Source organism: Anolis carolinensis, chromosome 1, assembly GCF_035594765.1.
Source record: "Anolis carolinensis isolate JA03-04 chromosome 1, rAnoCar3.1.pri, whole genome shotgun sequence".
NCBI classification, from domain to species: domain Eukaryota; kingdom Metazoa; phylum Chordata; class Lepidosauria; order Squamata; family Dactyloidae; genus Anolis; species Anolis carolinensis.
This window is the reverse complement of record NC_085841.1, coordinates 188,420,540-188,433,441: the sequence shown is the minus strand read 5'-3', so window position 1 is coordinate 188,433,441 and position 12,902 is coordinate 188,420,540. Positions and strand designations below refer to the sequence as shown.

General features: G+C 41.5%; 1 protein-coding gene across 5 annotated transcripts in view; it reads right to left on the bottom strand.

Annotated features, from left to right (window-relative positions):
* zdbf2 (zinc finger DBF-type containing 2) overlaps positions 1 to 12,327 on the bottom strand; it is a 28,981-nt gene extending 16,654 nt beyond the window's left edge. For 3 of the 5 annotated variants that reach the window (XM_003223550.4, XM_008114936.3, XM_008114937.3), the window contains exons 1-4: positions 12,237 to 12,326; positions 8,628 to 8,735; positions 7,527 to 7,578; positions 7,314 to 7,365 (exon numbers count right to left, since the gene is read on the bottom strand). In XM_003223550.4, the coding sequence (XP_003223598.1) occupies positions 7,314 to 7,365; positions 7,527 to 7,578 (104 nt within the window). In that variant the 5' untranslated portion in view covers positions 8,628 to 8,735; positions 12,237 to 12,326. The other 2 variants (XM_008114934.3, XM_016995147.2) reach the window with 2 other exon arrangements.
* Positions 12,328 to 12,902: the final 575 nt, after the last annotated feature.

Genomic DNA, 12,902 nt, shown 5'->3' with positions numbered 1-12,902 from the left:
CCAGGGCTGAATTTCCAAGCCCTGAATCTGACTTCATAACATAAACATGCGAGCACCTGGCGGGAGAAGATAAAATGAGCCTGGGAACTCAGGGGTGAAAGTATAAACAATTATAATTGCTGTAGTGTGGGGGGGATAGAAACCTTGGTGGAAATGTGATCCAGAAGGTGGGGTTTGATGATGATATTTGCGTGTGATATTACGTTGCATCAGAAGTGATAAAATTAGATGTATGTAAACATTAGGTCATTCTCGACTTTTCCAAAGTCATGTATTCTTCAATAAAGATTGTGTTTGAGAGCAGCTGTCTTTGATCTGCGTTCAGACTGGTCCTTTGAAGTAAGCCTGACATTAAAGTCGAGAATCCCATTTCTCACCCTCCTGCGGAATTCGCAGTGAAGTGATAATGAGCGAGGAAGAAGATCAAAGCCCAAATGAGGCAGAGAGGCCTTTGCAAGGGGCCCGGCCGAAGAGAGAAGAGACGCTGCAAGCCATAGCTTCCTCTACGGGGTACCCCAAGCCGAACGGCGTGACCCAGAGAATTCCCAGGCTCGGAAGAGGCGTCTCTGCAGCTGCAGAAACCAGTTGGGGATCTGGAGGAAGTATGCCGGAGACCGTGGCCCTGCGGTTATCCATCCTGGAAACTAATTTATCCAGGCTGTCGGAAACCGTGGGGAGATTGGTGCCATTATTGGAAGAGAATCTCCAGAAGGAGGCCAGCCGATATGGCGCCGAGAGAGAACCAAGCAAAGAAGGAGATTGGAGCCAGAGGGGCCAGCGGGCGTCAACGCAGAGCCCCGTGGCGGCAAGGGACGAGGGAGATGAGGAATACTGGCAGGAGCTGCAGTTCCGGGACAGCATGGCGCGAGAAGTGGAGCGTCAGCGAGCCCTGGGGACCCTGAGGCCGCCGTCTCCAACAGAGCTCCCAACCCCCCGAATGGGCGTCGGGGTGGAAAGGCCACTGGGGCCAGGGATCGGGTCCAGTGGATTCGCAGACGAAGGCGGAGAGGAGCGGGGGGTCCAGGAAGAGGAGGACGAGGAAGACGAAGCAGGGGAAATAGACCCACAGCTATTGCCACCTGAATACAGAGACTTTGCGGATGTTTTCAATCAGAAAGAGGCCAGTAAATTGCCTCCCAAAAGAAATATAGAAGTAGGGATTGAAATAACCCCAGGAGCAGACTTACCAAAACCAAAAGTGTATCCCATGTCTGTGCAAGAGAAGGAGGAATTGAGAAAATACATTGATAAAAACCTGGCTCGAGGCTTCATTAAGCCATCTAATTCTCCTCTCGGGGCTCCAGTGTTATTTAGGAGAAAGAAAGACAATTCCCTAAGATTGTGTATTGATTATCGAAATTTAAACGCAATTACCAAGGACAATAAATACCCTATGCCCTTAGTCAAGGATTTAATTACCGTATTGAAGAAAGGGAGCATATTTACTAAACTGGATTTAATTGAAGCGTATCATAAATTAAGGATCAAACCGGAGGATACTTGGAAAACCGCATTTTCCTGCGCATTCGGCCATTTTGAATACGAAATTTTGCCTTTCGGGTTAAAAAATGGAAGCGGCTGCTTTATGCAGCTTATAAATGAAATACTACACCCGTTATTGTACAGAGGGGTGTTCATATTCCTTGATGATATCTTGATCATTTCTGAAGATAAGGAAAAGCACGTAAAATTGGTCCGGGAAGTTTTGCAGAGACTAAGAGAAGCAAAGCTGTACGCAAAACTGTCCAAATGTGAATTTAATAAAACTCAAATTGACTTTCTGGGATATCGGATGTCTCCAGAAGGGTTAGCTATGGATCCAGCTAAAGTAGCAGATGTGAAAGAATGGGGAGTGCCTCAAACAAGGAGGCAATTACAATCATTTCTGGGGTTTGCAAATTTTTACAGACCCTTCATAAAAGGCTTTGCACAAATAACCGCACCCCTTACAGAGCTTTTAAAAACAAAAGGGAAAGGGGAGACAGCAAAAGTGAAAGCTCCCGGCGCCAAACTGAGTTGGACGCCAGAATGCCAAAAGGCATTCGAGGCCTTAAAAGAATGCTTCACTGAAGGACCCATCCTAAAACACCCTGATATCAGGAGCCCTTTCATAATCCATTGCGATGCCTCAGACTGTGCGTACGGGGCAGTGCTATTGCAAAAGGATCAAAATGGGAACTTAAAACCCTGTGGATATTTGTCACGGAAGTTCAGCGAAACTGAAAAAAGTTGGCCAATATGGGAAAAAGAGGCATTAGCCATATTAAAAGCCTTAGAATGCTGGCGACACTTCCTCGAAGGAAGCGGAATCCCATTCGAAATTTGGTCTGACCATAAGAATCTCCAGTATTTAAAGTCTCCTAGAAAATTGTCCCCCAAACAAATCAGATGGGCGCAATACTTCAGCAGATTCGATTTCCAATTAAAGTTTTTTCAAGGGAAACAGAATGTCTTGGCAGATGCTCTTTCACGCATGCCTCAACACGAAGGCCTAACCACAGCAAAGGAGGGGACAATATTCTCTGACAAACAATGGGGCTTAGCTGTCAGGACAAGAGCACAAACCCAAAAGGAGGACACGGCTTTTGTCGAACTCGGCGGGGAAGATAACTGGGGAAATGAACTAAAACAGTCTTATAAAGGAGATCAATGGATCGCGTCCAACGCAGAAAAGGGGGACCAGAAGGGGGGATTTTGGTTTGTAAACAAGAAACTGTATATCCCAGCAATATTAAGGATTAAGATTCTGCATCGTTTTCACAACAACCAGAGCGCTGGTCATACAGGAATTACCAAAACAACAAAGGCAATAGCAAAACATTGTTGGTGGCCAGGAATGAGGAAGGACATAAAGAATCATGTTGTCCAATGTGATGATTGTGCCAGAAATAAATCGGGAGGAGGGAAGCCTATGGGATTGTTACAGACAGTAGCGGAACCTACCAGGCCTTGGGAATGTGTAGCTATGGACTTTGTGGGAGAACTGCCAGTCAGCAAAGGACATCGTTATATTTGGACAGTATTAGACCTGTTTTCTAAACAGGCCCACTTTATAGCACTGACGAAGCTACCATCGGCTGAGAAACTAGCTGAATTGTACATAAACCATATTTACAAATTACATGGATGTCCAAGTAGAGTAGTCAGTGACAGAGGAGTACAATTCACAGCAAAATTTTGGGAAAAATTCTTGGAAATGCTAGGAGCAGAAAGGAGTTTAAGTTCTGCTTTTCACCCCATGACAAACGGGGCGGTAGAACGTACTCAGCAAACGCTTGGGCAGTTCCTTCGAATGTACTCTAACATGAGACAAAATGACTGGTCTAGGTGGTTGGCGTTTGCGGAACTAGCCTTTAATTCAACTATACATTCAGCAACAAACAAAACCCCCTTTGAAGTAGTTTACGGGTATGAAATACAACCGTTACCCCAATTGCCGAGGTGGACAGAAAATGAAGGAACAGAGGCAGGGAAATGGAAAACGCAAATGATGGAATGTTGGAATCAAGTGACTGCTTCATTAAAAGAAGCACACAAAAAGTATAAAACGTTCGCAGACAGAAAGAGGGTGGAAGGCGATAAATTAGATAAAGGAGATCTAGTGTGGTTAAGTACCCAAAACATCAAATTGGGGTTACCTTCAAGAAAACTGGGCCCCAAATATATTGGACCATTCAGAATACAGGGTGTTATCAATGAAGTGACTTTCCAATTGGCATTGCCAAAAAGTTTAGGAAAAATACACCCAGTCTTCCATCGCAGCTTGCTGAAAAAATATATGGGGACTTTAGACAAAATGGACCCATAGAGTTATTGTTTGATTTGTTTCAGGACTATGGTGAAAGAAGAACCGAAGAGGAGGACGAAGAAAACGGGGGCGCCATGTCATGCAGCCAGATCCCAGGGCTGAATTTCCAAGCCCTGAATCTGACTTCATAACATAAACATGCGAGCACCTGGCGGGAGAAGATAAAATGAGCCTGGGAACTCAGGGGTGAAAGTATAAACAATTATAATTGCTGTAGTGTGGGGGGGATAGAAACCTTGGTGGAAATGTGATCCAGAAGGTGGGGTTTGATGATGATATTTGCGTGTGATATTACGTTGCATCAGAAGTGATAAAATTAGATGTATGTAAACATTAGGTCATTCTCGACTTTTCCAAAGTCATGTATTCTTCAATAAAGATTGTGTTTGAGAGCAGCTGTCTTTGATCTGCGTTCAGACTGGTCCTTTGAAGTAAGCCTGACAGGGTCTTATATTAATTTTTGCTCCCAAAGATGCACTAGGTCTTATTTTCAGGGGATGTCTTATTTTTCCATGAAGAAGAGCTCACATTTATTGTTGAACAACAAAATGAACATTTATTATATACTGTAAAGTAGTTGTCATCACAAACCAGCATAACCAGACAAACTGTGAATCCTATCAAGAATTTCTTGTTACTACCATTATTTACATGTGCAACAATCTATGGTACCTCTTGCAGTTTAGGTTTCACAAGGTTTCCACGCTGATTTCTCTCTATTCTAGTTTCAATGTAGTCATGAATGATGAATAATATAATATACTATAATAATAATATAATATAATAATAATATAATGATATACAATATATTAATTAGATAATATAATAATAGGATATAATAATAATAGAATATGATAATAATATGGTATTAATAGGATAATATAATAATGGGATATAATAACAGAATAGCATAATAATATAATAATAGGATAATATAATAGAATAATAGAATGGAATAGAATGATATAAAATATATTAATAGGATAATATAAAATGGAATATAATAATAATAAAAGAATATGCTAATAATGATAAAATAATAATATGATAATATAATTGAATAATAGTATAGAATATAATGATATAAAATATATTAATAGGATAATATAAAATGGAATATAATAATAACAGAATAATAATATGAAAATATAATAGAATAATAATAGAATAATAATATAATGATATAATAATAATAATAATAATAGAAAAATATAATATAATGATATAAAATATATTAATAGGATAATATAATAATGGGATATAATAATAGTAACAGAATATGATGATAATAATATGGCAATAGAATAATAGTATAAAATAATGTTTCAGGGCATAGGATAGGAATAAGGATGAGAGGAGAATCCTAATGCGTCCTGTACCTTTAAGAAACCGAAAGAGCAGGACGAGTGGAAAGCCCTCTTCCTTCCCTCCCTCCTTCCCTTGCCCTGGCTCCAGGAGCCAATCAGAAGCCTTGGGGGCGAAGCGAGCATGGCCAGGAAGCATGGCCTTGTCTCCTGAGGAAGAGGCTGGGGGACAGGCAAGGCAAGGCAAGGCCAGCAAGCACTTTCTTTCCCTCCCTCCCTCCCTCCGGTGTGTGTATGAGGAGTGCTGCTTTAGCCCTGCAGCCATGCTTCCCAATGAAACTCTGCTGCAGCCTTAGTTGCTAGATCTTACTTTCAGGGGAGGCCTTATATTTGGCAATCCCCCCAAACCCCTGCTAGGTCTTATTCTTTGGGGAGGTCTTATTTTCGGGGAAACACGGTAGCTCCAGCTTCTGCCAACCTAGCAGATCGAAAACATGCAAATGTGAGTAGATCAATATGTACCGCTCCGGCAGGAAGGTAACGGCACTCCATGCAGTCATGCCGGCTACAGGACCTTGGAGGTGTCTATGGACAATGCCGGCTCTTCAGCTTAGAAATGGAGATGAGCACCAACCCTCAGAGTCGGAGACGACTTGACTTAATGTCAAGGGAACCTTTACCTTTACTAAAGAGCTAAACTAAACTGTTTTGTATGTATGGTTTAAAAGACTTAACCTCTATAGACTAGAGGAGGATGATGACTTTCTTGAAATTTTGTAAACACAACTAATTATATGTACTGTATTTCATTATCTTTAACTATATTGCCCTTTCTTTGTCTCATTTTGGGCTCATCTGCACTAACTATTTAGGTTTAGGGTGGTTGGATCAGCCCTGTGGAGGCTGAATGACTTAATATGGCCTTGCCCCAAGTTGAACTAAGTTGGGTCAGATTTTGGGCTGTCTCCCAACTTTAGGGATGCCAAGACAGCTGCGGCTAGTTACTGACCAGAATTAGTTATCGGTATCTTAACTGCCATAGCATGTTCCTGGGCTCAGGTAGCCCAGGGACATAGGATGGCAGTCCAATCACCCCCTCCCACCATGATGTGGCTGTCAATGCGGGGAAGGAGGGGCCTGCTTTGGCTGATGTCACTCAGAACACCAAAGAGCAAGGCAGGTGGGGTGTTGCAGCTGGCAACATTTGGGGAGGAGGGTGAGTCCCTAAGGTGGCTGCCCAGAAGCACTGAACCATGTTCAGCACATCTGAGGAAAAGCCTTAAAACCTAGCTCTTCACACAGGCCTTTGGATAAGAACTTCCCATCTGCATAATAAATTTTGCTGCGGTGTCCATTTTCCGATTGGTTGCACCTTGTTTTGTTAATTTTTTGTTATAACCACAGGGTTTACTCCACTCCAAATCTTCTACGATTTTGTAGCACCTTACCAACTACCTCATGTTTACAAAACCCGCTCAGCGCACTTTTGCCCAGTTCGTTTTTATGATTCTACTGTCGTATTTTAATATGCTTTCTTACTAATGTTTTTGCTATCTTTATGTCAATGGTTATTCTCATTTGTGCGCGTTTTTTGTTAATTGCTGTATTTTATGTTTCTTATTGTATTTGCCTGGGCTGTTGCCCCATGTAAGCCGCCCTGAGTCCCTTCGGGGAGATGGAGGCGGGGTATAAGAATAAAGATTATCTGGGCGGTTGAAACTTGTTCCTGCCTCTGAGACAGTTGGGCTGCTTCCAAACAGCTGAATATAATCCCACATTATCTGCTCTGAACTGGAATATATGGCAGGTGGACTCCAATAACCCAGTTCAAAGCAGATATTGTGGGATTTTCTGCCTTGATATTCTGGGTTATATGGCTATGTGGAAGGGCCCTTTGTAAGTCTTTGCCAGGACACTGGATCAGCCATATGTTGGTGGTCAATGTAGAAGAGACCCTAATAGTTGTGGCTCATGAGTAGGGAGTATTCAAAACCTATCAGTTGCTTATAAATAGGTTTTAAGATGATTTAGTTCAGCACTGGATTTTCTATCCTTTTTTACCTTATTACTTTGAGGTATGGCTGTACAAAATATTGACATCCTACAAATTTGGAGAATATTTATAGAAACTGCTCAAGTTAGATTTTTAACAAGTCACAGGATATTCTGGATAAGAAACATTAAACAAACAGCAAACTTACCCACTGTTGCTCTCTTGTCGCAAAGAGTCTTCATTACCTCTTCTTATTACACCTATAAGGGGGGGAAAGATGGACAAAAGAAAAAAAATCCCATCAATATATACCCCTGTTCTGAAAGACTTTCAGTCACCCACCGCCAGTGCTGATTTTTTTTTTTTTGGGGGGGGGGGGGGGGGACAAACGCTCACAGATTGGCTGTACATTCTCTCATACCTTGTGCTGAAGCAGCAGAGGCTTCATCGGCTTGCTTATTTCGATCAAACATCTATAAAGCAAAAATAAAGTCAGTGCAAGCAAATGGGGAACAGAAAGAATCTTCCAAGAAATAAGTTTATTAAAAAAAACAGCCATCTACTGCTACATAATATACCAAAAACCTCTACATCTTATTTAAATTGCATTCTAGGATAGTAAAAGGGGTTGCTCTTTCCAAAGGCCTGTCCTACTTTCTACCATGAGATGTTACTGTTTTTTGGAAGGATATTCAGAAAATGATGAAAGTAAGCTAGTGATGGATCATGCATATATCTAAAAAATCTTTACGGGATCAATTTAGCTTTGTCTAAACTGCACATTTAGAAGGAGAACCTATTTAAAATGCCAAAGATTGCCATGGTACATCATGTCCAGATAACATAGAGCATAATTCTAAACATATATGGCTCTCTGTAGGAAGACAAGATAAGGAGGACTAAAAAACCTTGTAATCTGTATTTACTATCAATTGATCATAGAATTCTATGATAAAAAGTAGTTAAAAACTTGGATTCTAATCCTGGGATATTTAGGAAGATTTAAACAATGCTCCTGCTTTGTAGAATATACAATCTAAGCAATTCCATCCACTTAAGCAAGATATTCAAATAATATTTATTATCCATATTTATAAATAAATATTTTGTACTGGGAAACAAATCCCAGTAAAACTGAACACAGATTTTCTAAAGATTTCGAAGTTTATTCAAAGGGATTACTACTCACCCGCCCCAGTCCCCCGGCCAGTGCTAATAGTTGTAATTCCTTTTTGCCTACACAGGCAAAGTCTTCAAATCAATATTCAGTCCTAGGCACATTTCACACAGCTGTATAAAATCTTACAATATCTGCTTTGAATTGGGTTATATGGCAGTATGGACTCAGATAACTCAGTTCAAAGCAGATATTGTGGATTATCTGCCTTGATATTCTGGGTTATATGGCTGTGTGGAAGGACCCCTAGTGCTCTCCATTCTATAAATTTGCAACATGCTACCTGATTTCAAAAGGACTATTTGACAGTGCTATGGATGAAATTTAGTACATATATGAACTTACGTTTCTTATCAGCCTTGGTATTCACACAAAAAACAAACTACACTGTATTTCATGTTAGAAGTTGCTTTCTGAGCAGGACTCTCATCTGCTTTCATGTTTTCCAGAAGCCTGTAAAGAAATGTCAGACTCCAGGTATTTGTCACTCTCAAGAAACACATCATACATTCTCAAAGCTTAAGGTCACAATATTATATACATCTCTATGGAAAGCAAGTCCCACTCAGCAGAAATAGTCATCAAATTGGATGATAAAAATTAGAACTAGAACTAGATGGTCCTATGTAGTTAACAAAGGGCACTGTCACTATCAATGTTGCTGATAGTGCAGAAGGCACCCTACTAGATAAAACTTTTTTGCAAACAGTGGGAATGAAGTGCGTTGAAAACATGGACACCCCTCATAAAATGGTAGTTTTTGTCTTATATATGCCAAACTATAATCCATCAGAATAAAGCCAAATTTGTACTCATGTGGCTGAGAAATTATATGATAATCGGCTATAAAAGGACTCCAGTTGACTTACAATTATACATGCTGGATTAAGATTTTCTCCCCACTCCTTTAGTTTTACTATCTGAATCATTACTTTCACCTAAAGCAGAAAGACCTCTAAGCACTTTCAAAATAATTACGCCTTCAGGAAAACACCCACTGAAATCATTTTAAAAAGCTAAAAATTCAGGCTCAGACTAAATGTGACAGCAGAAAAGCAGTCCCTCTCCAGTCATATTTAAAGTGGAGATTGAGGTCTAAATCTTAAGGACAAAACATTTCTTGACCGATTCCTCAATCCTTCCACTTCTCCCCGTGTTAGGCTTTGATACTACAGAGAACACAAACAGACATACATGTTCCTTCTGTTCATTAAAAAATAGTAATACATGATATATGACTGATACAGAAGGACCAGGGTACAAACAGATCTGCAGCTACCCTTTAGACCTGTAGGTTCCAACCACAAATGAGGTCCCCTCTTAGATCAATGTTAAGATCCTGAAAAACATTTCTGAACATCACCTAGTGAAGGCATGGGCAGACATCAGCCCTACAGGTATTTTGGATTTCAACTCCCAGAAATCCCAGCCAGCTTACTGGCTGTTAGGAATTATGGGAGCTGACATCCAAAACATCTGGAAGGCCAAAGTCTGACCATGCCTGACTTGGTGGCTACTTTAGACATTTTTACATTAATCTGTTGTTCAGTGTTTATGGCGCACTCTGCAGATTTTCAGCTGTTACTTTATAGAAAGAAATATCAGCCTGTTTATCAAGCCTCAGAAATGCAGATTTGTTATCGGGAAATGTTTTAATTTTTGTATGTTTTATATGCCTACATACCTGGGATTTCTGGGAATTGAAGGCCAAAACATCTGGGGACCCACAGGTTGAGAACTCCTGGACTATTTGAAGCTTCCAAACAGTGTTCAAAGGCAGCCCCATGTAGAGTGCATTTCAGTAGTCTATTCTATTCATTACGGGTCCTTCCACACAGCCCTATATCCCAGAATATCAAGGCAAGAAAACCTTACAATATCTGAGTGTGGACTCAGATAACCCAGTTCAAAGCAGATATTGTGGGATTTTCTGCCTTGATATTCTGGAATATAAGACTGTGTGGAAAGGCCCTGGGTTATCTGAGGCCCCTTCCACACAGGTGAATAGTGTTCCCTTGCTACTTCACGGTTCACTTTTCGCTTCCTCTCTGTTTTGCGGATTTTCAATAAATATTAATGTAACTCGTTATCACGGTATTTTCGCTGTTTCGTGGGTTTTTTCTGGTGTATGGGTTTTGTAAGGGGGGAAAGGGAGAAATAAAAGGAGAAGGGGGAGGGTAGGGAAGGGTTGGAAATAAAAAAGGGTTATTTAGCTTCCATTTTTCTTCTCTGCGGGTGTACTGTATATTGTAACTGCTAAAATAAAGTACAGACTGTATTGTAGTAAGTTGTCTGTAGTTTGCTCTCCTCCAAACATAGAATAAATATAGTGTCCCTACGTCGCGGATATTCACTTATTGCAGGTGGTCCTGGAACGTAACCCCCACAATAAGTGAGGGAACACTGTAAAACCCCAAATTATCTGCTTTGAACTGGAATATGTGGCAGTGTGGACTCAGATAACCCAGTTCAAAGCAGATACAGTAGAGTCTCACTTATCCAAGACTCGCTTATCCAAGGTTCTGGATTATCCAAGGCATTTTTGTAGTCAGTGTTTTCAATATATCGTGATATTTTAGTGCTAAATTCGTAAATACAGTAATTACATCATAACATTACTGCGCATTGAACTACTTTTTCTGTCAAATTTGTTGTATAACATCACGTTTTGGTGCTTAATTTGTAAAATCATAACCTAATTTGATGTTTAATAGGCTTTTCCTTAATCCTTCCTTATTATCCAAGATATTCACTTATCCAAGGTTCTGCCGGCCCGTTTAGCTTGGATAAGTGAGACTCTACTGTATTGTGGGATTTTCTGCCTTGATATTCTGGGTTATCTGACTGTGTGGAAGGGCCCTCAAGCAGGATCTGGGGCCTTCCTCAAGCCTCTTCCACACAGCTGGATAAAATCCCACATTATCGGCTTTGAACTTGGATATATGGCAGTGTGGGCTCAGATATTTCAGTTCAAAGCAGATATTGTGGGTTATTCTGCCTTGATATTCTGGGTTATATAGCCGTGTGGAAGGGCCCTCAGATACCCATTTTCCTAGGAAGAGGCCCCATCTACACTGCCATATAATTCAAAATACAGTAGAGTCTCACTTATCCAACGTTCTGGATTATCTAACACATTTTTGTAGTCAATGTTTTCAATACATCGTGATATTTTGGTGCTAAATTCGTAAATACAGTAATTACTATATAGCATTACTTTCTGTCAAATTTGTTGTATAACATGATGTTTTGGTGCTTCATTTGTAAAATCATAGCCTAATTTGATGTTTAATAGGCTTTTCCTTAATGCCTCCTTATTATCCAACATATTCGCTTACCCAACATTCTGACGGCCGGTTTATGTTGGATAAGTGAGACTCTACTGTAGATGATCCACATGATCTGCTTTGAACTGGATTATCTATGTCAACACTGCCCAGTAATCCCGCTCAAAGCAGATGATGTGGATTGTATAGGGCAGTGCTGAAGGGGCCAGAGAAGGGCAACGGATGGGCAGCACTGATGGGACAAGCTTTGCAGAAAGCGAAGGGTACTAAAAAGCAAGGCGGAGCAGGGAAGAAACAGATCAGAGGGGGAATCCTCTGGCATGACTTCAGCTCAGGCTCAGTAGGCCGCACTCCACAGAGAAGCAAGAAGCTCTTTCCAAAGAATGGCTCAAAGCGAGAGACACCACGGGGGCGGGACGGGAGAGGAATCGCGCGCCTATTAGAAAACGTTCGGCAGACCCAGAACTCCGACCGTTCGGAACAGCCATTTAAACTGAGAGGGAGGGAAGCAGGGGGAGTGATCGCGTGCTTGCGTGTGTGTGTGCGCGCGGGAGGAAGTCGGGAGGCCCTATCTCCCTCCTTGTCCGCGTGCCGGGGGAAGGGGATGCCCGTTGCGCCTCCCGCGCGCCCCGGTCCCCGTTGGCCCACCTGTTCGCCCCTTTCTTACCTCCTCCGTCGTGCTTTTTTTTTTTTTTTTTGCAACCCAATGTTACCCAAAGGGCCGAGGGGCACGAGGCGCCGCTTCCTCTTCCGGTTGAGCAGAGCAACGAGACTGGAGTGGTCTTTTCCCTAGAAGGGCCACAGGAGGGAGAGGCAGGCGACGGCGTCCCGTGCGGGAGCGCGCATTGCAGGGCTCCAAGGTCCGAGCGGCGCCTGCGCTCCCCTCGCCCGCTGTTCAGGGAAGCAGTCTCATTAAGTTTTGTTAGAATATGTAAGAAATCATTTAGGGCCCTTCCAGACAGGCCCTATATCCCAGGATCTGATCCCAGGTTTTCTGTTTATCTCAGATGATTTGGCAGTGCGGACTCATATAATCCGGTTTAAAGCAGAAAACCTGGGATCAGATTCTGGGATATAGGGCCTGTCTGGAAATGCCCTTAAAGTGTATGTGTCAACTGCAAAATACAGCAGAGTCTCACTTATCCAACATAAACGGGCCGGCAGATCGTTGGATAAGCGAATATGTTGGATAATAAGGAAGGATTAAGGAAAAGCCTTCCTTATTAGGTTATGATTTTACAAATTAAGCACCAAAACATGTTTAACAACAAATTTGACAGAAAAAGTAGTTCAATACACAGTAATGCTACGTAGTAATAATAATAATAATAAT